This window comes from Pyrus communis, chromosome 11, assembly GCF_963583255.1.
Source record: "Pyrus communis chromosome 11, drPyrComm1.1, whole genome shotgun sequence".
Classification (NCBI taxonomy): domain Eukaryota; kingdom Viridiplantae; phylum Streptophyta; class Magnoliopsida; order Rosales; family Rosaceae; genus Pyrus; species Pyrus communis.
This window is the reverse complement of record NC_084813.1, coordinates 3,689,755-3,713,568: the sequence shown is the minus strand read 5'-3', so window position 1 is coordinate 3,713,568 and position 23,814 is coordinate 3,689,755. Positions and strand designations below refer to the sequence as shown.

Below are 23,814 nucleotides of genomic sequence, written 5' to 3'. Positions count from 1 at the left end.
TCATTCTGAGTAAGATTGAGAAAATCCTTGTGATACTTAACATCCAAATCTTTGATGTCAAATTCCGCTCCAGTGTGCAAATAAAGGTGTGAATATGTGAATATGAGAAGAATCACTACCGGTGAGAATAATATCATCCACATACAATAATAAAATCAAAACATGAGAATTATCTTGATAAACAAACATGGAGGTGTCAGCCCGACTTTGACAAAAACCAAACTGTACAAGGAAAGAACTAAAACGTTTAAATCATGCCTGTGGAGCCTGCTTGAGACCGCTTGACACCGTAGATGGCCTTATGAAGTTTGCACACATGGTAAGGGCGATCAGGATCAACAAATCATGGGGATTGTCGCGTGTAAACTTCTTCAGAAAGAGAGCCATGCAAGAATGCATTTTTGACATCGAACTGCCGAATGGACCATAAAAAAGAAACAGCTTAACAGAGAACAATGCGAATTGTTGTAAGCTTGACGACATGGCTGAAAGTATCAAAATAATCAATATCAGGCTGTTAATGACCCTTTGGCAATGAGATGTGGCTTGTACCGTTCAAGTGTGCCATCAGATCGCCACTTAATTTTGAAAACCCATTTGCAACCAACCATATTGAATGAATTATAGGGAAGGACCAAGGACCAGGTACCCTAATGAATAAGTGCATTGTATTCTTCAAGCATGGCATGTTTCCATTCGAGAAATCGAGATGCTTGTGTGTAGCAAGTAGGTTCAACATTCATGTCCACTAAGGGAGAAAAAGCATGAGGAGTAGGATACCGAGTAGTGAAGTTGGCCTGGTATTTAGGATTAGGCCTAAAAATGCCAGTTTTCGAACGAGTGAAAACGGGACTACGAGGTGGTAGAGTAACAGCAAAAGAACCATGGTATGTAGAGTGTTTTGCGATATTGGATGGCAGTATGAAATGTTAGGACACAGAGAATGGTTGTTTAGGCGGCACAATGTGATCAGGGACAGGTGAGACAGATAGGAAAGCTGCAGGTGCTATCAGGTATGCTGCAGATGGCTCAACATGAGGACAGTTGGATGTAGATGGCTCGACAGGAGGGGCACATCTGGATGATGCAGTGTAAGTGGTTGAATGAGTTGTTTCTTGTTGCAATGGCATGGGCTGAATGACACGTTATGGGGTAGGCGGCTGAGAAACTAGCCTACGGGAACGATGGCGAGCGGTAGAAAGGAAATAGATAGAAGGGCAACAACATAATAAAATTGATCTTCATGAAAAATGACATGATGTGTAATATAGAGTCGTCCAGTAGGTGGATCTAAGCACCAATACCCACGATGTTTATCACTATAATCAACAAAAATACAGTATAGATAACAAGGTTGTAATTTGTTAGACACATAATCTCCAAGATATGGATAACACAAACACCCAAAAATTCAAAGCATTTTATAGTTTGGGGAATGACCAAATAAGGATTGGTATGGTGAGATCCCATGAAGAACAGGCGTAGGAAGTCTATTAAATAAATAGATTGATGTGCAAAAAGTTTCAGCCCATAAGGTGTGAGGCATATGAGTAGTATGTAAAAGAGTACAACCCATATCAACAATATGACGATATTTGCGCTTAGCCAATCCATTCTACTGGGGTGTATGAAGACAAGAAAAAAGATGCACTATTCCATTAGTAGCACAAAAATGCTTAAATTGCAAGTTGTCATATTCCTTACCCCCATCACTCTGGAATTGTTTAATAGACAAAGAGAATTGATTTTGAACATACGTAACAAAAGCAGAAAAATGATCAAAGACTTCGGACTTCAGACGCATGGGAAAAATCCACGTATATCGAGTGGAATCATCAATAAACAGGACATAATAGCGATAACCAAAGATGGAAAGAACATGAGACATCCACACATCCGAATGAATTAAATCAAATGGTGCAAGGGAACGGTGTTCATGAGGCAAAAAGGAAAGTTTTATTGATTTAGACAAGGAACAATGGCTACAATTTGAATCCAATAAATGAGAAGTAGAACCTAATGACTTAGAAACTAGTGAATCAAGCACTCTATTGGAAGGATGACCAAGAAGACGATGCCAAAGAGATGAAGACACGGCAACGGAAGAAAAAGTTGTATTAGGCCCAGTCAGTAGTGTAGGAAAGATGGGATAAAGGTCATCTTTACATAGGCCCAGAAAAAGAAGAACATCAGTTTGTAAGTCACAAATGTGATAGCCCCAAGGAAAGAAAGTAATACTGACATGCATATCTTGTGTAAACTGACCGACTGATAAAAGATTTTTATGAAGAGAAGAAACACGAAGAACATCAAAGAGACGAAAAACATAAGTGCTAGAAGAAAACAAAACATTACCAGACTGAGTGATGGGGAGCGTGTCACCATTACCAATAACAACATTATCACTTGATTCATAGGAGGCACTGTGGGGAAACAACTTAGCATCATGTGTCATGTGATTTGTAGCGTTGGAGTCCCAATACCAGTTAGGATCGAAAGAGGAAGCAACATGCATGTCGGCAAAGGGATGAGATTGAGGACACTTAGCTTGAACATGTCCAAATTGGTGGTAATGCGAACATAGACCGGCTAACTAGGTGGAAGAAGACCCATAAGACCTTGAGCATTAAAGGCAGGTCGTTGTGGACGATATAAGTTCTGTGCAGGCCCATTAAAGGGACGGATAGGTGGCCTTGGGCCAAAGGGATCACGAGCACGGAAGGGGCGCTGGCCATGTGAGTTTGTAGGATTAAGTTAGGCTGCAAAGGCTTGTTGCCCCTCAAAAGCAAGCAGTTTGGTGCGGAGGCCAGAAAATGGTGGGAAATTCAGAAAAGCCATCACAAGCATCTGGTAATCAGGTCCCAGACCGCAAAGTACATAAGTAACCAAGTCAGAATTGGACACAGGTTCTTGGATAGCAGTGAGTTCATCAGCCAAACTTTTGGCCTAAGCAAGGTAGATTTGAATTATTACAACCTATATTTAATAATATAGATTTGAAATATTACAACCTATATTTATACACAAACTATAAGATATCTTCCTAGTGGTTACAATGAAATGGAAAACCAATTATATCCTAATAAAGGCTAATAACAACATAACAGCTAAAACATTAATGTATTGTCCATGAAGATCCTTAACTATGGTAACTCCCGTAATCCCATAACAAGAAGAATAGTTAATTAATAGTGGTCCTCTCAGGAAAATGGGTGGGAGAGAGAGAGAGATAAAAGTAAGGTGGGGGTGGGGGATGGTTGCCGAAGTCCACCAGGGACCCCACCAAACATGCAACGGAGAAAGACATAGCACTTTCTTTGTGGGGGTTGAAATGTAAAGTGGCAAGGAAATGGTCGGTGGCCGGGGCTGGAATCGCTCTCTTTCTCTATCTTTTTTTCATAGCCTTCGCATCCTCATGGGACCGCTCGGACGAAGAACCGGTGGTTTATGGTTAATCGGGATGATTTGTAGTGTATCAAAATACCATATAAATAAACAAAAAAAATGGTACAATAGTTGTAAGATCTAGTTTGTAATCTTTAGTTCGAATATTAATTTACTTTGTTGCTTTGCTTTGGCAACTTAATCAACTTTGAAAAAGTACGTCCACTTTCATTTCATAAAAGGAAAAAGTGATAAATTTCTCAGTATGCGGGCACCATTAACATGTGCTTAATTTCTAAATTAATTTCTCAGTATTTTTTTTTTCTATTTATTAATGCTAAATTTACAACGTCAAACAGCTCTCGAAGCCCTCTCTCTCTCTCTCTCTCTCTCTCTCTCTCTCTCTCTCTCTCTCTCTCTCTCTCTCTCTCTCTCTCTCTCTCTCCCCCTCCAATGGATGATGATGCGCATGCATCCTTGACCTCGCCCCTTGTGTTGAGCGCGAGGGACGACGAAAGATGCGAGTCACCAGAAGTGGCAGCAAACTGCGATCACCAAATTACTACAAACACAACTACGTCTTTACTGAAATCATTTTTCAATGGTTGTTGATTATTGGCTCAAACAAGTAGTCTAAAACCAACAAATGATGTTGGCTACTTTTGTGGTCAAAATTGATGGTTGGCATGCTACATGTGGGAAATAAAATGGATGCTCTTATGCCTAATTTGTGGTCAAAGAATGGATGCATTTATGCCTAATTCTTTTGACTTGATGAGAGGCCTTTGGCCTATAAAAGGAGGTGTAGGCATAACTCAAACAACATCAAGGAAACAAGGAAGAAAGAAAAATAGCAAGAAGCCATTTGGCATAGAGAAGAATTTTCTCAAATTGTCTTGCTTTGTATTTTTGGTTTTCTCTTCCTATTGTAAGTGTGTGAGCTTGGGTTATTCGGGTCTTTGGGAAATTGAGTGATAAACACTATTGTATGTTCTCATTGATTATAGTGGAATACTCCGTCGTCTCCAAACTGGATGTAGGCATTGCCGAACCAGTATAAATCTTGGTGTTCTTGTTGGTATTGTTCCATTTATCTTTTGTCAGTTATTGTGGTTTATTTTTCACTCACACTTGGTTGACGCTTCCGCACAACAAGTGGTATCAGAGCCTAGTGTTTCGACTAGGCGTTCTCGTGGGAGTGAAAAATTTGCTGGCGCTACAGTCCCGTGAATAGTGCTGAGTAGATGGCTGGAGATAAAGATGAATCTGTAAAGGGGAAGGAGTCGGCATCGTCTTCGTCGGCGTCTACATCCAATAGACATCAAATTGCTACTACAAGGTTAGAGGTTGATAAATTCAATGGCTCTAATAATTTTGGTATGTGGCAATGTGAAGTTATGGATGTGTTGTATCAACAAGAGTTGGATATGGTTCTGGAAGATAAACCAGAAGATATTGATGACAAGCAGTGGACACGAATTAATCTTCATGCTTGTGCTGCTATTCGATCATTCCTTGATAAGGAGTTGAAATACCCGTATATGAAGGAAACTTCTGCTAAGGAGTTATGGACAAAATTGGAGGAGAAGTATATGACCAAGAGCGCAGAAAATCGGCTCTTCTTGAAGAAGCGACTCTTCCGATTTCAGTATAGTCCAGGTATTTCTATGCATGAACACCTCAATGATTATAATAAAATACTTGCTGATTTAGCAAACCTTGATGTGAAAATTCCTGACGAGGACAAGGCACTATGTTTGTTAAATTCATTGCCTGATGATTATGATCATTTGACAACTACTTTGTTGTATGGAAAATCCGAGGTGAAACTTGATGAGGTGTCTGCGGCATTGGTGAATCATGAGTGTCGAAAGAAGGAACTAAAGACTCACAATTCACAAACCGAGGCACTTGTTGCAAGGGGTCGAACAGTGGAAAGAAAATATGTGAAGCGGGGACAATCTCGTTCAAAGTCACGAGGGAAGTTTCCTGCTAAAGATGAATGTGCCTTTTGTCGCCAAAAGGGTCATTGGAAGAAAGACTGCCCCAAATTGAAGAACAAAGAGAAAGTGGGTTCTGAAGCAAATATTGCAAAATCTGGAGATGATGATTTCGAGTTTGCTTTGACTAGTTCATCTGCTGATGGTCACTCCAAGGAGTGGATTTTGGATTCAGGTTGCTCCTATCATATGTGTCCCATTCGAGAATGGTTTTCTAGCTTCGAGGAGCTGGATGGTGGAGTTGTTTTGATGGGTAATGATAATGCCTGCAAAACACAAGGGATAGGCAAAATCTGTTTGAAGATGCATGATGGAACAGTCAGAGAATTAAGTGATGTTCGGTATGTACCGGATATGAAGAAAAATCTTATCTCACTAGGTGCATTGGAATCCAAGGGTCTCAAGATCACCATGAAGGGTGGAGTTCTTAAAGCTGTTTACGGGGCACTGGTGGTGATGAAAGGTACAAGACGAAATAACTTGTATTTCTTGAAGGGGAGTACAGTTATTGGTGAAGCAGCTGTCACCGAAGCTGCTGACGCAGATAGCACAGACACCACGAGGTTATGGCATATGCGTCTTGGGCATGCTGGTGAAAAAGCGTTGCAAGGATTGGTGAAGCAAGGCTTATTGAAAGGTGCAAAGGCATGCAAATTGGAATTCTGTGAGCATTGTGTGTTGGGTAAGCAAACTAGAGTAAAATTTGGCACTGCTATTCACCACACTAAAGGCATTCTTGATTATGTTCACACTGATGTTTGGGGACCTTCCAAGAATGCATCTTGGGGAGGTAGCCATTATTTTGTCTCCTTTGTTGATGACTTCTCTAGAAGAATATGGGTGTACACCATGAAGCGTAAAGATGAAGTCTTGAAGATATTCCTGAAGTGGAAAAAGATGATTGAAACGCAAAGCGGTCGAAAGATCAAGACTCTCAGATCAGACAATGGGGGTGAATATAAGTCTGATCCTTTCTTGAAAATTTGTCAAGATGAGGGTATTGTGAGGCACTTCACGGTTAGGGAGACACCGCAACAGAATGGGGTGGCGGAGCGCATGAACCGTACTTTGCTTGAGAAAGTTCGGTGTATGTTGTCTAATGCTGGATTAGGCAAGGCGTTTTGGGCTGAGGCAATTACTTATGCAAGCCATCTCATTAATCGATTGCCAGCTGCTGCGAATGAGGGCAAAACGCCCATGGAGGTATGGTCTGGTAAACCTTGTACTGATTACAAGTTCTTACACATATTTGGTTGTCCTGCTTACTATCATGTCAGAGAAAGCAAGTTGGATCCAAGAGCAAAGAAAGCTCTATTTATGGGCTTTAGCACTGGCGTGAAGGGATACCGACTCTGGTGTCCAGATGAGAAGAAATTTGTTGTAAGCAGAGATGTGACATTTGATGAGGCTGCTATGGTTAATCAGAACAAGCATGAAGGTGAAACTGAAACGACCGAGACCATGAGTAGCTCAAAGCAGGTGGAGTTACTGAAGACTCCAGTTGTTCCAGTAAGGTCTGATGTTACAGACACGAGTCCTACAGTTAATCATGATGATGAGGACGAGGATGATGAAGAGGAGGCACCTACCCAAGAGCCTCCACAGCAACAAGACTATATTGCAACCAGAAGATCGAGAAGGGAAATTCGAAAGCCTGCTCGATTTACTGATATTGTGGCATATGCACTTCCCGTTATTGAAGATGATATTCCATCCACCTACAAAGAAGCTGTCATGAGTTCAGAGTACGAGTTGTGGAAGAAATCTATGGATGATGAGATGAAATCTCTTCATAAAAATAAGACTTGGAAGCTGGTTCAGTTACCAAAGGGGAAGAAAGAAATTGGTTGTAAATGGGTGTATGCCAAAAAGATGGAATCTTTGGGAAAAGACAATGTAAGATTCAAAGCCAGATTGGTAGCTAAAGGCTATACTCAGAAAGAAGGCATTGACTACAATGAGGTATTTTCTCCTGTAGTAAAACATTCTTCTATTCGTATTCTGTTGGCTTTGGTTGTGCAGTTTGATCTTGAGTTGGCCCAACTTGATGTCAAGACTGCGTTCTTACATGGTGATTTGGAGGAAGAGATTTATATGTCTCAGCCAGAAGGTTTTAAGGTTGCTGGAAAGGAAAATTGGGTTTGCAAATTGGAAAAATCATTGTATGGCTTGAAGCAGTCTCCAAGACAATGGTACAAGCGATTTGATCCAGTTTCGTTGCTCAAGTTTAAGCACTGCTTAGACTTGATTGACATTTGTAAAATTTGTTGATTGCCCCATGGGGGAGTGGGAGACGACTATTGGGAGATCTACTTAGAGGGTTTGCGCCAAGGTGGAGATTGTTGATTATTGGCTCAAACAAGTAGTCTAAAACCAACAAATGATGTTGGCTACTTTTGTGGTCAAAATTGATGGTTGGCATGCTACATGTGGGAAATAAAATGGATGCTCTTATGCCTAATTTGTGGTCAAAGAATGGATGCATTTATGCCTAATTCTTTTGACTTGATGAGAGGCCTTTGGCCTATAAAAGGAGGTGTAGGCATAACTCAAACAACATCAAGGAAACAAGGAAGAAAGAAAAATAGCAAGAAGCCATTTGGCATAGAGAAGAATTTTCTCAAATTGTCTTGCTTTGTATTTTTGGTTTTCTCTTCCTATTGTAAGTGTGTGAGCTTGGGTTATTCGGGTCTTTGGGAAATTGAGTGATAAACACTATTGTATGTTCTCATTGATTATAGTGGAATACTCCGTCGTCTCCAAACTGGATGTAGGCATTGCCGAACCAGTATAAATCTTGGTGTTCTTGTTGGTATTGTTCCATTTATCTTTTGTCAGTTATTGTGGTTTATTTTTCACTCACACTTGGTTGACGCTTCCGCACAACAATGGTCTCAATGCCCTCTCAGGTATATTTATGTACATTCTGTTTCCTTAATTTTCATGCATGCATGTTCTCTGTTGGCCGTATACATTCTAGCATTTCTTCTTGTCATTTTAATTGTTTTTGTGTATGCATGAAAATCCAACTACGTTATATATGTGACAGCTTGTAAATTTTTTCAATTATCTCAATTCCTCCTTTAGACATTTTTTATACCTACAATTTCTTACTCAAAAGGGCTATTCGATTGTACTCCAAGTATGTGTCCTGCACTCTAAATTCATAGGCTTGTTTGATAACCATTTTGTTTTCAGTTTTCAATTTCTATTTTTATTCGAAAACTAAAACCTTCTGATATTAATTTTTAGTTTTTAGTTTTCTAAAAAATGAAAACTAAACAAAAAACTGAAACCAAATTTTGAAACTCGAAAAAAATGGCTTTCAGTTTTTAGTTTTCATTTCCTTGTAAACTAAAAATAAAATGATCATCAAGCTGCTACTTAATGTGTTATAATTTGCAAACACTCGCAGGAAATTAGGAGGGGGAATATATTGATATCTGACCTAATTAAGAACCTTTATTTTTTTGCTTTACAGACCTTTCATGTATACATTCTATTGCGACTGTAAGTACTTTTGTTAGTACTAGCTCAAGCGATCCTGTGGAGTTATAATACCCAAATTATATACACTGTTTTTAATGTGGTTTCAGGAATTGGGATACTGTCAGTTCCTTATGCGCTAGCATCAGGAGGATGGCTAAGCTTGATACTTCTTTTTGTTACTGCTGCTGCTGCATTTTACTCAGGGTTGTTAATCCAAAGATGCATGGAAGTGGATACGAGTATAAAAACTTATCCCGACATAGGGGAACAGGCATTTGGGAAAACAGGAAGAATCGTGTTGTCGATTTTCATGAACATAGAACTCTACTTAGTTGCAACAGCTTTCCTAATCATAGAGGGTGATAACTTGCACAACTTATTTCCAAACATGGATTTGCAGTTGGCTGCTTCAGGGTTCACAGTGAGTGGGAAACAATGCTTCGTTATGATCGCTGGACTTGTTGTGATGCCGACTGTGTGGTTAGATAACCTGAGTCTTCTTTCTTATGTATCGGCAACTGGGGTTTTTGCCTCTGCTATCATACTCGGCTCGATTTTTTGGGCTGGCGCTTTTGATGGAATTGGATTTCACCACGAGGGATCTGTACCACTTAATTGGAATGGAATCCCTACAGCTGTTAGCTTGTATGTTCTTTGTTATTGCGCGCATCCCGTGTTTCCTACCCTTTACACATCAATGACAAACAAACGTCAGTTTTCAAATGTAAGTAGTTAAAAACATGTTACTCTATAGCTACTTTGGTTATAATCTAAATGCGATATCTTGGTTAGTAGTGCTGGTGAGCGTTGAGTCCCACATCTATATAAGTACTGTTTAATTGCTCAGTTTTGAATATCTGATGTTTCGTTAACTGATGCAGGTCCTCCTCCTGAGCTTTATCGTATGCACTGCGAGTTACGCATCAATGGCAGTTTTAGGGTACTTAATGTTCGGGTCAAGGGTTGAGTCCCAGATAACTCTAAACCTTCCAACTGAAAAACTTAGCTCAACACTTGCAATATGCACCATCCTTGTCAATCCACTGTCCAAATACGCACTGATGGTTACACCAATTCTAAATGCAGTGAAAAAGCGGTTTCCTAGTCACTACAACAATAACATACCTTTAAGCCTATTACTGAGTACTGCCTTGGTAATCAGCAGTGTGACAGTAGCTTTGGCTTTGCCCTTTTTCGGGTATCTCATGTCACTGGTTGGAGCATTTTTTAGCGTCACGGCTTCGCTTATAATACCATGCGTTTGCTACCTAAAGATTTCAGGTATTTATCGAAAGGTCGGATGCGAGATGGTGATTGTTTGGTTTATAATTTTAGTCGGAGTTGTGGTCGTGATATTTGGTACTTACACGTCCCTATTACAAATTGTACAGCATTTGTAAACTTGATGAAGCTGCTCACATAATTGCTCCTCTGTTTTCACAATGTTTGCGCTAGCTGCTGTTAAGATGAAAATCTTTTCCAGAATTCCAAGTTTCTTTCAAACCTTAGCTAATAAGATGCTTTGTATAAAAAATAAAAATAAAATCTTCCGGCTGAATCTACTGCTGTCATCGTATATTTCAAACTACATGACTTGGCTATTGAGAATGAATCGCACATTGATGTGATGAGAGACCTTGCAAGGGCTTAAATTAAGTTGGGCTAGTCTCCATATTGCAAATTGGTTTTATGGTGGAACCCCAACTTTCTTCATAGTATCAGAGCAATGTGAAGTTAAACTGCCCCATGCGCTCCACGTCATCCCGTTGTGTTGTCCATATGTTCAGCTTAAAATAAAATCCGCCACACCTAAGGGGGAGTATTGAGAATATGGGATTCCTCCAATAAACTAATTGGCACTATGAGAAGTAACCCAACTTACTTATAGCCCATGCAATGTCTCTTTTCTCATCAGTGTGAGATTCATTCTCAACAATCTCATTAATTATTGGCTTAGGACATTGCCAACTTAGCGTCTCCAGATGTTTAGTTATAATACACTATTATCGTAGCATCTACTCCCGTGATAGAGAAATTCTTTCTTTTCTTTTGAGGAGTGCATTTTAGCTCACCATCCTAAAATAGAGGTAACATTCACCGTCTTATTGGTTGCAGTTAATTAAGTTTGATTATTTATTTATTTATGAGATATATCCTGAAATTAATATTATCTAACGACCATCAATACTTTTGTTTCACCTTGGGCCTTCCCATGGGCCTTCAATGCTTCTAATGCGCCTTAGGCCTTCCCAAGGCCATGAGTTTGGGCTGGGGCTAGTGTCTGAGCTCGCTAGGCTTGAGTTGCAACTGCGTCTTCCTGCGCCTAAACTATCAATTTTTTTTTTGTTAAAATTTTATTTTTTCATCTTCATGTTCTAAATAAAGTGATGTAGGAAAAAAAATCAATGGAAAAAGAAAAAACAGAGGAAAAAAAAAAGGATACAATTGGTACTTCATACGATATGGTGAATAAATTGCTAGTAGAGTGGCGACATAACCTTATACCAATCGCTAGCATCGTACTCATCCCTCCTTTTCAAATTTTTTTTCTTTTTTGGTTTTTTGGGTTTTTTTTTTTTGGTGATTTTGTTTTTATTTCTCTTACCATAACAACAAACTACCATACTTCTGTTCTTCAAAATATATTGTTTCATGCAAAAGAATAATTCATATTTAAACACTTAAAATCAACGATTTCAAACCTAAATTAAATAGTGGTTACTAAAATAAAGTAACATATGAAAAAAAAAAATTCAAAAAAAAAAAAGCAGAAAATAAATAAATAAACTGAAATAGGGAAAGATCGGTACTACGCTACCCATCCTAGCCCTGTTGTTCGGGGTGACACTCAGGTGGTGCCGGGCATCAACTACTAGCTTGTCATTTCCGTCAAGAACAAGTCGATGGTTGATCCCATTGCTGCCAAAGCCGTTAATGATTATGAGGGCATTGTGTGAGAGAAAGATTGGGAGCATTTCAGGTAGTTGATCTCATTTCATCAATTGTCAAAAACTAACAATTTTATGGAGATGGAAATCATTTCATATTTTAATCATTGTCTTTAAATATGCTCTAATGTACTCTGGATTGCTTGAAGTTATCATCACCATTCCTTATAATAAAGAAATTGAGTGAATAGTTGATGTTTAATTCTTAATTTTCTAAATCTTTTGTGGGTTTAGTTATCATCTTTTTATTGAGTATGGCCAAACTGCGTACTAAATGAATATGTGAGAAAACTTGCAATATGCACCATCCTTGTCAAAAACTTAGCTCAAAACTTGCAATATGCACCATCCTTGTCAATCCACTGTCCAAATATGCACTGATGGTTGCACCAATTCTAAATGCAGCGAAAAATCGGTTTCCTAGTCACTACAACAATAACATACCTTTAAGCCTATTACTGAGTACTGCCTTGGTAATCAGCAGTGTAACAGTAACTTTGGCTTTGCCCTTTTTCGGGTATCTCATGTCACTGGTTGGAGCATTTTTTAGCGTCACGGCTTCGCTTATAATACCATGCGTTTGCTACCTAAAGATTTCAGGTACTTATCGAAAGGTCGGATGCGAGATGGTGATTGTTTGGTGTATAATTTTAATCGGAGTTGTGGTCGTGATATTTGGTACTTACACGTCTCTATTACAAATTGTACAGCATTTGTAAACTTGATGAAGCAGCTCACATAACTGCTCCTCTGTTTTCACAATGTTTGCGCTAGCTGCTGTTGAGATGAAAATCTTTTCCAGAATTCCAAATTTCTTTCAAACCTTAGCTAATAAGATGCTTTTTATATTATAAAAATAAAAATAAATAAAAAGAAAAAATCTTCCGGCTGAATCTCCTGCTATCATCGTATATTTTAAACTACATGACATGTCTGTTGAGAATGAATCCTACATTGATGAGATGAAAGATCTTGCATGGGCTTAAAGTAAGTTGGGCTAGTCTCCATATTGTCAATTGGTTTTATGGTGAAACCCCAACTTTCTTTATACTATGAGAGCAGTGTGAAGCCAAACTGACACACACGCTCCATGTCATCCCGTTGTGTTGTCTACGTGTTCGGCTTAAATAAAATCCGTCACACCTGAGGGGGCTTGTTGAGAATATGGGGTTCCTCCAATAAATTAATTGGCAATATGAGGAGTAGCCCAACTTACTTATAGCACATGCAATGTCTCTTTTCCCATCTGTGTGAGATTCATTCTCAACAATCTCCTTAATTATTGGCTTAAGATACTGTCAACTTAGCGTCTCCAGATATTTAGTTATAATACACTATTATCGTAGCATCCACTCCCGTGACAGAGAAATGTTTTCTTCTCTTTTGAGGGGTGCATTTTAGCTCACCATCCTAAACTAGTGGTAACATTCACTGTCTTATTGGTTGCAGTTAATTAAGTTTGATTATTTATTTACTACATATATCTCGAAATTAATTTACTACATATATCTCGAAATTAATCTCATCTAACGACCATCAATGCTGCTGTTGAGATAAAAATCTTTTCCAGAATTCCAAATTTCTTTCAAACCTTAGCTAATAAGATGCTTTTTACAAATAAAAAAATCTTCCGACTGAATCTACTCCTGTCATCGTATATTTCAAACTACATGACTTGTCTGTTGAGAATGAATCTCACATTAATGAGATGAGAGACCTTGCATAGGCTTAAAGTAAGTTGTGTTGGAACAATATTAGAAAATACGAAAAAAACACAAGAATTCCAATAATAATAATCCTAAAGAAATTCACAACATCAATTATGTATGAAATTAATATAAAAAAACTAGGGAGAAAGTTAGAAAAACTGACAAACTTGGAGATTGATGCTTGCATAAATACAATGTCCTAAAGACAGAATTTTGCCCCTACTCTTGTGTTTGTTGTTCGGTAGGCGTCCGTCTTCCAGAATTCAACAATCTATAATCCGACGTTGAAGCACTTCAATCTTCAGACTCTAGCGAACTTTATATATTCCGTACTCTCAAGACATGACTCGGAATTTGACAAACGGAGAATGAGAGAAACAAAGTGGGGAAACCCTATTTCTCAAGAGTACAAATTCTCTAATTCTCTTATCTTAATGATGACGGTTTCATGAGTTTATATAGCACCCAAGTACTTCTTATTAAAGATATGTAACTTTTCATCTATAAGTATACATCATTTGATAAGGGAATGCACCTAAATAACATAACCTTTCTAAGAAATATGGTTAACACTATTTTTCATTCAATTATTAAAATTATATATTACAATATTTTATAGTATAATATATAATTTCCAACAAGTTGAGCTAGTCCCCATATTGCCAATTCGTTTTATGGTGGAACCCCAACTTTCTTCATAGTATCAGCGCATTGTGAAGCCAAACTGCCACATGCGTTCCACGTCATCCTGTTGTATTGTCCACGTATTCGACTTAAAATAAAATCCACCACACCTGAGGGGGGCGTGTTGAGAATATGGGGTTCCTCCAATAAATTAATTGGCAATATGAGGAGTAGCCCAACTTACTTATAGCCCATGCAATGTCTCTTTTCTCATCAGTGTGGGACTCATTCTCAACAATCTCATTAATTATTGGCTTAGGACATTGCCAACTTAGCGTCTCCATATGTTTAGTTATAACATACTATTATCGTAGCATCCGCTCCCCTGACAGAGAAATTCTTTCTTCTCTTTTGAGGAGTGCATTTTAGCTCACCATCCTAAAATGGTGGTAACATTCACCGTCTTATTGGTTGCAGTTAATTAAGTTTGATTATTTATTTACAACATATATCTCGAAATTAATCTCATCTAATGACCATCAATGCTTCTGTTTCACCTTGGGCCTTTCCATGGGCCTTCAATGCTTCTGATGCGCCTTAGGCCTTCCCAAGGCCATGAGTTTGGGCTGGGGCTAGCGCTTGAGCTCGTTGGGCTTGAGTTGCAACTGCGTCTCCCTGCGCCTAAACTATCAATTTTATTTTTGTTAAAATTTTATTTTTTTCATCTTCATGTTCTAAATAAAGTAACGTAGGAAAAAAAATCAATGGAAAAAGAAAAAACAGAGAGGGAAAAAAAAAAAAAAAAGGAATACGATTGGTACTTCTTTACCGATTGTCTCTAAAGACTATCGCAAGTAAGGTAGCGACTTTTTAGGAAAAATTGCTACCAGAGTACCGACTATTTTGAAATACAATTGCTAGTATAATAGCGACGGTACATCGTAGAAATCGCTAGTATCATACTCATCCCTCCTTTTCAATTTTTTTTTCTTTTTTGGTTTTTTTTTGGTTTTTTTTTTTTTTTGGTAATTTTGTTTTTATTTCTCTTACCATAACAATAAACTATCATAGTTATGTTCTTCAAAATATATTGTTTCGTGCAAAAGTATAATTCATATTTAAACACATAAAATCAACGATTTAAAACCTAAATTTAAATATATTTAAATTTAATAGTGGTTACTAAAATAAAGTAACATATGCAAAAAAATTCAAAGGAAAAAACAAAAAAGTAATAAATGAATAAATTGAAATAGGGGGTACTATGCTACCCATCCTGGCCATGTTGTTTGGGGTGACACTCAGGTGGTGCCGGACATCAACTACTAGCTTGTCATTTCCATCAAGAATAAGTCGATGGTTGATCCCACTACTGCCAATTAATGATTATGAGGGCATTGTGTGGGAAAAAGATTGGGAGCATTTCAGGCAATTGATCTCATTTCATCAATTGTCGAAAACTAACAATTTTATGGAGATGGAAATCATTTCATATTTTAATCATTGTCTTTAAATGTGCTCTAATGTACTCTGGATTGGTTGAAGTTATCATCACCATTCCTTATAATAAATAAATTGAGTGAATAGTTAATGTTTAATTCTTAATTTTCTTAATCTTTTGTGGGTTTAGTTATTATCTTTTTATCGAGTATGGTCAAACTGCTTACTGAATGTATATGTGAGAAACACAAACCAAATGTAGAAAATAGATATTTTTAGCAAATAATTCAACAGTGAAAACAATTTTTGGAATTGCCCTAATCACCTAGATTTAGAAATAGTTTATTAAAAAAAAATTAATGAAACTCCCTAATAATGTTACCAAAAATCAAAAGAACAAACTCATTCATAATTGAGTGAAGAAACTTGAGCAAAATCACGGTTAACCATCATAAGCATCAATGTAAAACTTAATCTCATACCACATGTTAGGAGCGTAACTACCTTCACATAAGAGTGAGTCCACCTGTTTTTGAAGGGCAAGGGCAATAAGAACATTCTTGAGGGGCGTCAAACATGCAGACCTTCACCTTGTCAATGGCGTCGAATATTTCCGCGACTATAGGGGAGGTTTGCGGTGGCGTGCCAAAAGAAGGAGGTAGAGTAGCCACCGAAGCAGATATGTGATGGGCTCTTGAAATCTAGAAGCTTGGAGTTGTGTTCTCATGGTTAGTGAGGGAGGACTGGAGCAGAAGACGAGAAGGGGAGTGGAAGACGAGAAAGCAAGAGGGAGGAGATTTTTTCTCTTTTAGTTTTTTTTTTTCTTCCTATTTTCTTACATATTAATATTCTTTACAAAATGATGTTTGGGTCCGTTTACTGCCACATCATTAATACCCTTTTTTTAACATATTTTGTTTTCTTATTTTGTTAAAAAAAAAATAAAAAATTTAACTTTTAATTGTCCACATGGAGCCATAATGCCACGTGGATGCACATTCATTACTTAGTCAATGAACCACATCATCACTAAAGTGAGAATTACACTACATTTTATTTATTTATTTTTCTGCTTTTTCCGCTAAACACAGGCATATCATGGTGTCGCATGCTTGTTTGTGGATTAAAAATATTGTGCGTTTGCAAGGAATGTTATGCTTTGGTCATGCATGGAATCAGACACTCGTTCGTCCCTTCCCTTCGTTGCGCCTTTATAGGCGGTTGTGCATTTTTGTGAAGGTTAGATCCAAACAAGCACGACATGACAAAGGCAAGGCACAAATAAACATGTCATGCCAAAGCGTGGAAAAGGCATGAGAAAGGCAAGGCACGAATAAGCCTGCCAAAAGGATACTATTCACCGTTTCGGGAAATTATAAGTGAAACCACCATTCACCATATAGTGCACTTGTAAGCCTTCACATATTATTCACCCTAAACCCTAAATTCTTGCTTGGTGGGCGCAAAACGATACAATTTCTGAGCATGCAAAACAAGACGGACTCTACATGCAAAATGAGGCGGACTCTGCACACGTAGAATGAGGCGAATGTAAGATGAGGTGGGCTTTGCTCACAAAAAATAAGTTGGGCTTTTGCCACGCAAAACGAGACGGCTGCATAAGCAAAACGAGGCCTGCAAATGAGGCGGGCCGTCACATGCATAATGAGACGGACTTCTAGCACACAAAACGAATCGTCGCACGCATAATGAAACCGGCTAGTCACATGAAAAATGCGACACACAAAACGAGGCAGGCCAACGCACACTGGCGTCATATAGACATCGAGATGTTCTTGTGCACTGGTGTCATGGGACCCGGAATTGCCCTCACCCTTGCCAAAACTGCTAAGGTATCAATTTGATTGTGCTTTTCATGCATAGAGTTTCATGTGCTGCTTTTCAATTGTTTGCTAATAAACTTCATGTGGTTGTCTTTGTTCAAAATGGTTCTTCAGTACACAGTTGAACTCGTTGGCTTTTTGCATTTGAGCTTCTAAGTAGACATTTATCGTACACCACTTATGAATTATATGATCATGATTACATTTCATTAACGTTAATGAGCTACAACCGCTGCTTCCCAGAGAAACTTCTCCTCAAGGCACTCATTGTGTGGTGGAAATATAGAATTTGTGTCACTCTTCCCTTGAACTTGCATTATAAACCTCATGATGTTTTTTTGAGGATCGAGGAATCAAGTGATATTCTTTTCCAATTTTTGTCTCTTCTTCTCCCATTGAATCAAACCTTTGTTTGTCTGTTTCTTCAAATTATTCACGCTAACTTGTATTGCCTCTTCTCTGTGAGTTAGTCTAAGATTAAAGATATGGTAAATCCCAGGTTTTTGGAGATAAAGAATTTCTGGAAGCCGCATGCTGCAGAGGTTGTCTGGAAACGTTGACTGCTAAGGAGTGGGGATTTGCCATGGCATTAGTGGAAACGCATACATGATCCTCTCGCTCTATCAACTAACAGGAAATGTTCTTATACAGAGCGAAAGATTTTGCTTGTTTCTTACTCGATAGAGCTCACAAGCTTATATCACAGGGTGATAAGCATAGAGGTGATGGCCCCTACTCCTTGTTTGAAGGAGTTGGACTTATGGCTTATCGTTTTTTTGACATGGTTGAACCTTCTTAGGCGAATTTCCTGATTACGAACACTAAAAGGTCTTTTTACAAGGGGAAGCCTCATGTGTAGAAACTACCATCACTCATTGTAATTTACTACTGAGTAAATGTGTATATATGCAAACCTTTCTGACCAGGAACCCGAAGATATACGGTTCCATTTAGTTCAGTTACCTCTCTATAAGCTGTATTTAAATCTTACAGTAGCAATAAAATTTGTTAGCTTGATCAATTGGAGGTTGTATCAATCTCTTTCACTAAATGTCAATGAGTCACATGAGTTATACATCCATATTATCAATTTGATATGAAAAATTGAGAGTTTGCCGGTGTGTTTTCCTGTTGGGATTTATTGCCGTCATTTGTGACTTGGATGTGCCGGCTGGTTTTGTTGGGCCACCATTTCCTTTAATAAATCTCATTAACCTAAATTAGAAGAAAACAAATAGCAAGTTTCTCTGGAAAATTAAGGGAGCATACTTCCAGAACAAATAGGCAAATCAATCAAGTAGAGATAGCAGTACAGAGGAACAGGAGCTACATTTTCTTTATTCCCAAATATGTAATGCAAGGCGTCGCCTTTTAGGTAATGCTTCGATATTTCCTCTCCTAGTTAAATATTGTTCTTAGGCACATTGAGCATCTGCATTAGATACCACGTTTTTCGAGGAAACTGATGATGAGTTGATTAACTTGATCAGGAAATTGTTCGTGCACAAAGTGGCTCCCTTCTGCAATATATGCAATGTCCAAATCAGGTACAAAATGCTTCACTGCTCCAGTCCGTAAGTAGTCCTCCACTCCCGGAAATTTCAGGAAGTAGTCCTTCTCACCCATGATAAGCAGTGATGGAGCAGGCACTTTTGGATCGCTGCTTAATCCGTAATCCACGACCTTAGTTCTGGATCTGTGGAAGGAAACTCAGATGAAACTATACTGTTCATGGATGTGTTATGTTAGGACCAATCTATTTTCCTCATCTCCTATTCTCGTTGGAAAAAAAAAAGACAAAAAAAAGGACAGGAGCAGAAACATACTAGGAAATCGAAGGCTTAAAACTTTTGGAGAAATTAAGGAACTTATGTCCGGTGAAAACGGAAATTAAAGTAAGAGTTCTTGTTCTTGTTACTTACTGGTATGTAACTTGGATGGGATAACGGAATCCAGAGTTCTCGTATAGAGATGCATAGACTGCAAGATCTTCCTCCGAAAACCATGGTGGTAGAGGAGTGGCAGGGTCAACCAAGTCCATGATTTCTTGATCAGGAGCGGCTACTTGGAGCTCACTCCCGGAGAAGAGAATGTAGATGTTTCGTATCACGATCTTGATATCAAAGCGGCCAAAATCTGCTTCTGCCCGCCCCGGCTCCTGGAATTAGGTAAGAATAGCAATATCTTGCATGGAAATTAGTAAGTGATCAACCTTGTATTGTTCTTATTCATGACAGATGAAAAATTTTCATGGAAAAAATGAATGTACCTTCCATCTTAATACGTAGAAGCCTGCGGGTAAGAGATCAAATCGGACAGGAGAGTTAGCCGGGTTGAGGAAAGGCACACCTACTGTTATCATGCCGGATACACGCTCTGGGTGGAGAGCAGGTATTAGGTATGTAGGCAGAGCTCCAACATCCTTCCCAACAAGAACAACCTGGTTTCAATAGTTAAACATTAGCTTTTTATTTTTGAATTTAATGAAGTTTAAATTCTTGTAATTAATATTTTACCTTGTTAATGCTCAAAGAATCAAGAAGGTCAACGACATCGTCAACAAGATCTTTCAAGGTTGCCTTTTCGGGTTCAGCTGGCTGCTCGGAAAGCCCAAAGCCTCTGAAGTCAACGGCTATCGCCCGGTAACCTTTGTCTGCGACAGCAACCATTTGATGCCTCCATGTGTACCATATCTCTGGAAATCCATGCAAGAACAGCACCACTTTTGGACCTGCAGAAACAGCATGAAAGCAGTGAATCAGTGATGCAAATTGACAAAGAAAGTGGGTGGGATGTTGAGGTGGTATTAGAATTGTGGAGCTTGCCTCTTCCAATTTCAGCTACATGAAGCTTTAGTCCTCTAACTTGCACATGTCTGTGCTGGATCTGTTCCATGAGCGCCAGAGAGAGATTCCCGAAGATTAGTCAGCAGCACTGAGAGGAGAAAGCGTTAATTTATTGTCATCTCTCAGTCTTTCATGTTTCTTTTTAACTTCACAACAGTTTCCCGGATCCTCACAAAGAGGATCCGGTGAGGATCCGGGTTCATGAGATGATGTTGTGGGGTGGGTCCAAAGTTACATTGTGGTATTAGCTGACAGCAAAGGGATCCTTTCCCGATCCTTTTCTTCTAATCCATTAAGTTCGGAGATCCAGACTATTGAAATTTGATCAAACGATTATAAATAAAGATTTATTTTAAAAGTTATAATAACTTTAGCCGTTTGATCAAATTTCAATAGTTCAGATCTCTGAACTTAATGAATTAAGAGGAAGGGATCCGGAGATAATCCATTTCCTTAACTGACTAGCTGGTTAGTGTTTGAATAATTTGCTTTTATTTTATTTGTTTCCTGGAATAGGGGAATATTAACAATTTTGTCAACCAAAACGTTATTGTCTTACATGGAAATTTCTTGTGCAGCGTCATTGTTTTTGGTTTGTTTTGTCCTTCGTTTTTTCCTTCCCATTCTTTTCATAAATGTGATTTACCCAAAAAAAAAACTAAAGCATTTTGCTTTGGACGGTAAGTGGATGCTTTGGACAAATTTCTTTGTCTAAAGATACTGACATCTACATCAGTATTACGCATATTTATGTTTAGCCGGCTTGAGTAGAGAGGTGTGTTACATTCTTTGCACTAAAGTTCGAATCTTTATTTTTTTAATTTACATAAATTTAATGTAGTTGTCACATTATTTGTTATTATGTTTAAAAACTGATGCAAACTACTAATGATGTAAGATTGACTGTATTCGAAATATTTCTCCAACTTCTAATATTTATCGATCATCTATTACTTAAGAAGTACGTCATAAATGTGGGGTTTTATAGCTCGAGTTTAAAGCAGTTATCACTATATTGTAGGTCCCAAATTCGAATATCTTCTCCAGAATATTTGATAATTAACAAAAATAAATAAGTAGGGTGACATTTGCGAAGCACATTTTTTTAAAATCTAATTACTTCTTATATATCATGCCTCACTCCTCAGGCGCATTAAGCTGATTGAGCAGATACTCATCAGATAGCATGCTTGTCAAGGAATGTGAGGATCAGCTGATTAACTTTCTCTGCAAGTTGTTCGTGCACAAAATGGCTCCCGTCTTCGATGAATGTAATGTCCAGATCCGGCACAAAGTGCTTCACCGCCCCGGTGCGAATGTAGTCCTCCATCCCGGGAAATTTTAAGACGTAATCCTTCTCGCCCACGATCAGCAGCGATGGAGCCGAGACTTTGGGATCAGTTATACCGCAATCCACGGCCAAGGTTCTGCAGCAACAAAGGCACTCTAATAATGAAATGATATTTCGGGAGTCTTCAAATTTATTCACCAAATGACGTGTCAACATGCATCTTGTTACTGATAAATAAGGTTTAAGTGGAGCGACACTGGATCAATCAAATACTGCTACGTCATTCAATAAATAAGCATCGCATTTAGACCAGAAGTACTTCCCAACACACACTCACATCTTAGTTAACTGCTAGACTAGAGAAAGGACAGCATTTCTTGTGAGAACAGAATTATGTTTTGGTACCTACCTGTATGGAACTCGCAATGGATAACGGAATCCAGATTTTTCATACAAAGATGCGTAGACATCAAGATCTTCTTCCGAAAGCCCTGGCGGCAGAGGAGTTGCAGGGTCAAACAAGTCCATGATTTCTTGATCAGGAGCAGCTGTTGGGATCTCACTTCTAGAGAAGAGAATGTAGATGTTCCTAATCACCGTCTTCACATCAAAGCGACCAAAATCTGCTTCTGCCCTCCCTGGTTCCTGGAATTAGGTAATAAGAACCTAATTAGTGTCATAGACGAATAATTAAGCTTATGAATGATTGGAACATGCCAGTGTGGAGATTATTAGCCGAAAACTGAAGGTGTTGATGGAAAATTGAATGCATATACATACCTGCCACCTTGATATGTAGAAGCCTTCAGGAAGGAGATGATTTTGGACAGCAGAAGGACCTGGTAACGTAAAAGGAATACCTAGTGTAACGACACCAGATACACGCTCCGGGTGGAGAGCAGCTACTAAGTATGCAGGCAGTGCTCCAAAATCTTTCCCAATAAGAAAAGCCTAGTACCAATAACATTCTGTTAGGCTGTGTGCATATAATTAACTTCAAGTTCTTGACGAAAATGTAGTGAGTGTGAGTTCTTAGACATACGTATTGTAGATGGACTCACACAATTACCCCTAAATATTGCCCGATAGCCTCAAATTTTTATTCCAATTACATGTAGGGCAGAGAAATGAGAACAGATCTGCATTAAATCAAAATGAAATTACGGAGTTGGATTTCGATTACGGGAGACTGGTGTGTGTACTTTAGTTAGATCAACAGGAACATTCACTACATTGAGAAATCTTAAAGAGAAATACAAAGAAATGTCCCTACAAAAATCCATCAAAATCATAAACCAAGTCCACGGAAATCCATCAAAATCCATATAGAAATCCTTAAAAATCTAAGTCTTTTAAAATCCTCCTAAATTAATATTACCTTGTTAATGGCCAAAGAATCCAAAAGGGCAACGACATCGTGGACAAGATCAATGAAGGTGTCCTTTTCAGGGTCAGCCGGCTGCTCGGAAAGTCCATAGCCCCTGAAATCAATGGCTATTGCCCGGTAGCCTTTGTCTGCCAAAGCAACCAGTTGATGCCTCCACGTGTACCATATTTCCGGAAATCCATGAAGGAAAACCACAGCCTTTGGACCTGCGCAAATTCATCAGCATATCATTTTTCTTTTCCTTGTTGACAACAGAAAGAAAATTACAAAGAAGATCCTCGACGGATCTTTAAACCCTAGGTATTATAAAACCAAATGTAAAGAACGATTATACTTATGTCCTAAGTTTGCAAAAACGTCTGGTGTTATGTTAAGATCAAATGACAACTATTGGAAGGATGATACGTACCGCTTCCGATTTCAGCTACGTGAAGCTTGAGTCCTCTTACTTCCACGTGTTTGTGCTCGATATTTTCCATTGCTGAGACAGATGGAGAGAGAGAGAGAGTATGGACTCTTGAGTGAGAGGAGAAAATTAATCAAGATAGAGAGAGAGACTTGGAGCTGAGGGAATATTAAGTAGTTGGATGATGAGCATTTGTTGGTCAACTGCTTCTTGTCTTCACGTTGAGCGACACTTACCCGGACCTTTTTGTGAGGATCTGTCGGCCAATGCATCTTGGCCGTTGATGTAGATCGGCGGCCAGATTTTTGTGAGGATCTGTCGGCCAATGCATCTTGGCCGTTGATGTAGATCGGAGGCCAGATTTTATCTTTATTTTTTAGGAAAACTAATGAAAAAGATTTGAAAACTTTGAGTTTTAACTATAAAGACAAAATAAAAGGTAAAAT

The 23,814-nt window shown here is 38.5% G+C and overlaps 3 protein-coding genes across 3 annotated transcripts; 1 reads left to right on the top strand and 2 right to left on the bottom strand.

The window, feature by feature from the left end:
• The first annotated feature begins 3,837 nt into the window (after positions 1 to 3,837).
• LOC137749354 (amino acid transporter AVT1I-like) lies at positions 3,838 to 10,273 on the top strand. The gene is made up of 3 exons (XM_068489450.1): positions 3,838 to 3,989; positions 8,964 to 9,597; positions 9,755 to 10,273. The coding sequence occupies exons 1-3, from the start codon at positions 3,838 to 3,840 to the stop codon at positions 10,271 to 10,273; spliced, it is 1,305 nt and encodes a 434-aa protein (XP_068345551.1).
• An 8,407-nt stretch (positions 10,274 to 18,680) lies between these two features.
• Positions 18,681 to 20,446, bottom strand: LOC137708381 (uncharacterized). Its single transcript, XM_068447439.1, has 5 exons — positions 20,264 to 20,446; positions 19,955 to 20,169; positions 19,708 to 19,878; positions 19,361 to 19,596; positions 18,681 to 19,134 (listed from the first exon to the last, which is right to left on the bottom strand). The coding sequence occupies exons 1-5, from the start codon at positions 20,331 to 20,333 to the stop codon at positions 18,876 to 18,878; spliced, it is 951 nt and encodes a 316-aa protein (XP_068303540.1). The 5' UTR covers positions 20,334 to 20,446; the 3' UTR covers positions 18,681 to 18,875.
• An 827-nt stretch (positions 20,447 to 21,273) lies between these two features.
• On the bottom strand, positions 21,274 to 23,530 carry LOC137749454 (uncharacterized). Its single transcript, XM_068489546.1, has 5 exons — positions 23,372 to 23,530; positions 22,954 to 23,168; positions 22,356 to 22,526; positions 21,985 to 22,220; positions 21,274 to 21,711 (listed from the first exon to the last, which is right to left on the bottom strand). The coding sequence occupies exons 1-5, from the start codon at positions 23,439 to 23,441 to the stop codon at positions 21,462 to 21,464; spliced, it is 942 nt and encodes a 313-aa protein (XP_068345647.1). The 5' UTR covers positions 23,442 to 23,530; the 3' UTR covers positions 21,274 to 21,461.
• Between the last annotated feature and the right edge of the window lie 284 nt (positions 23,531 to 23,814).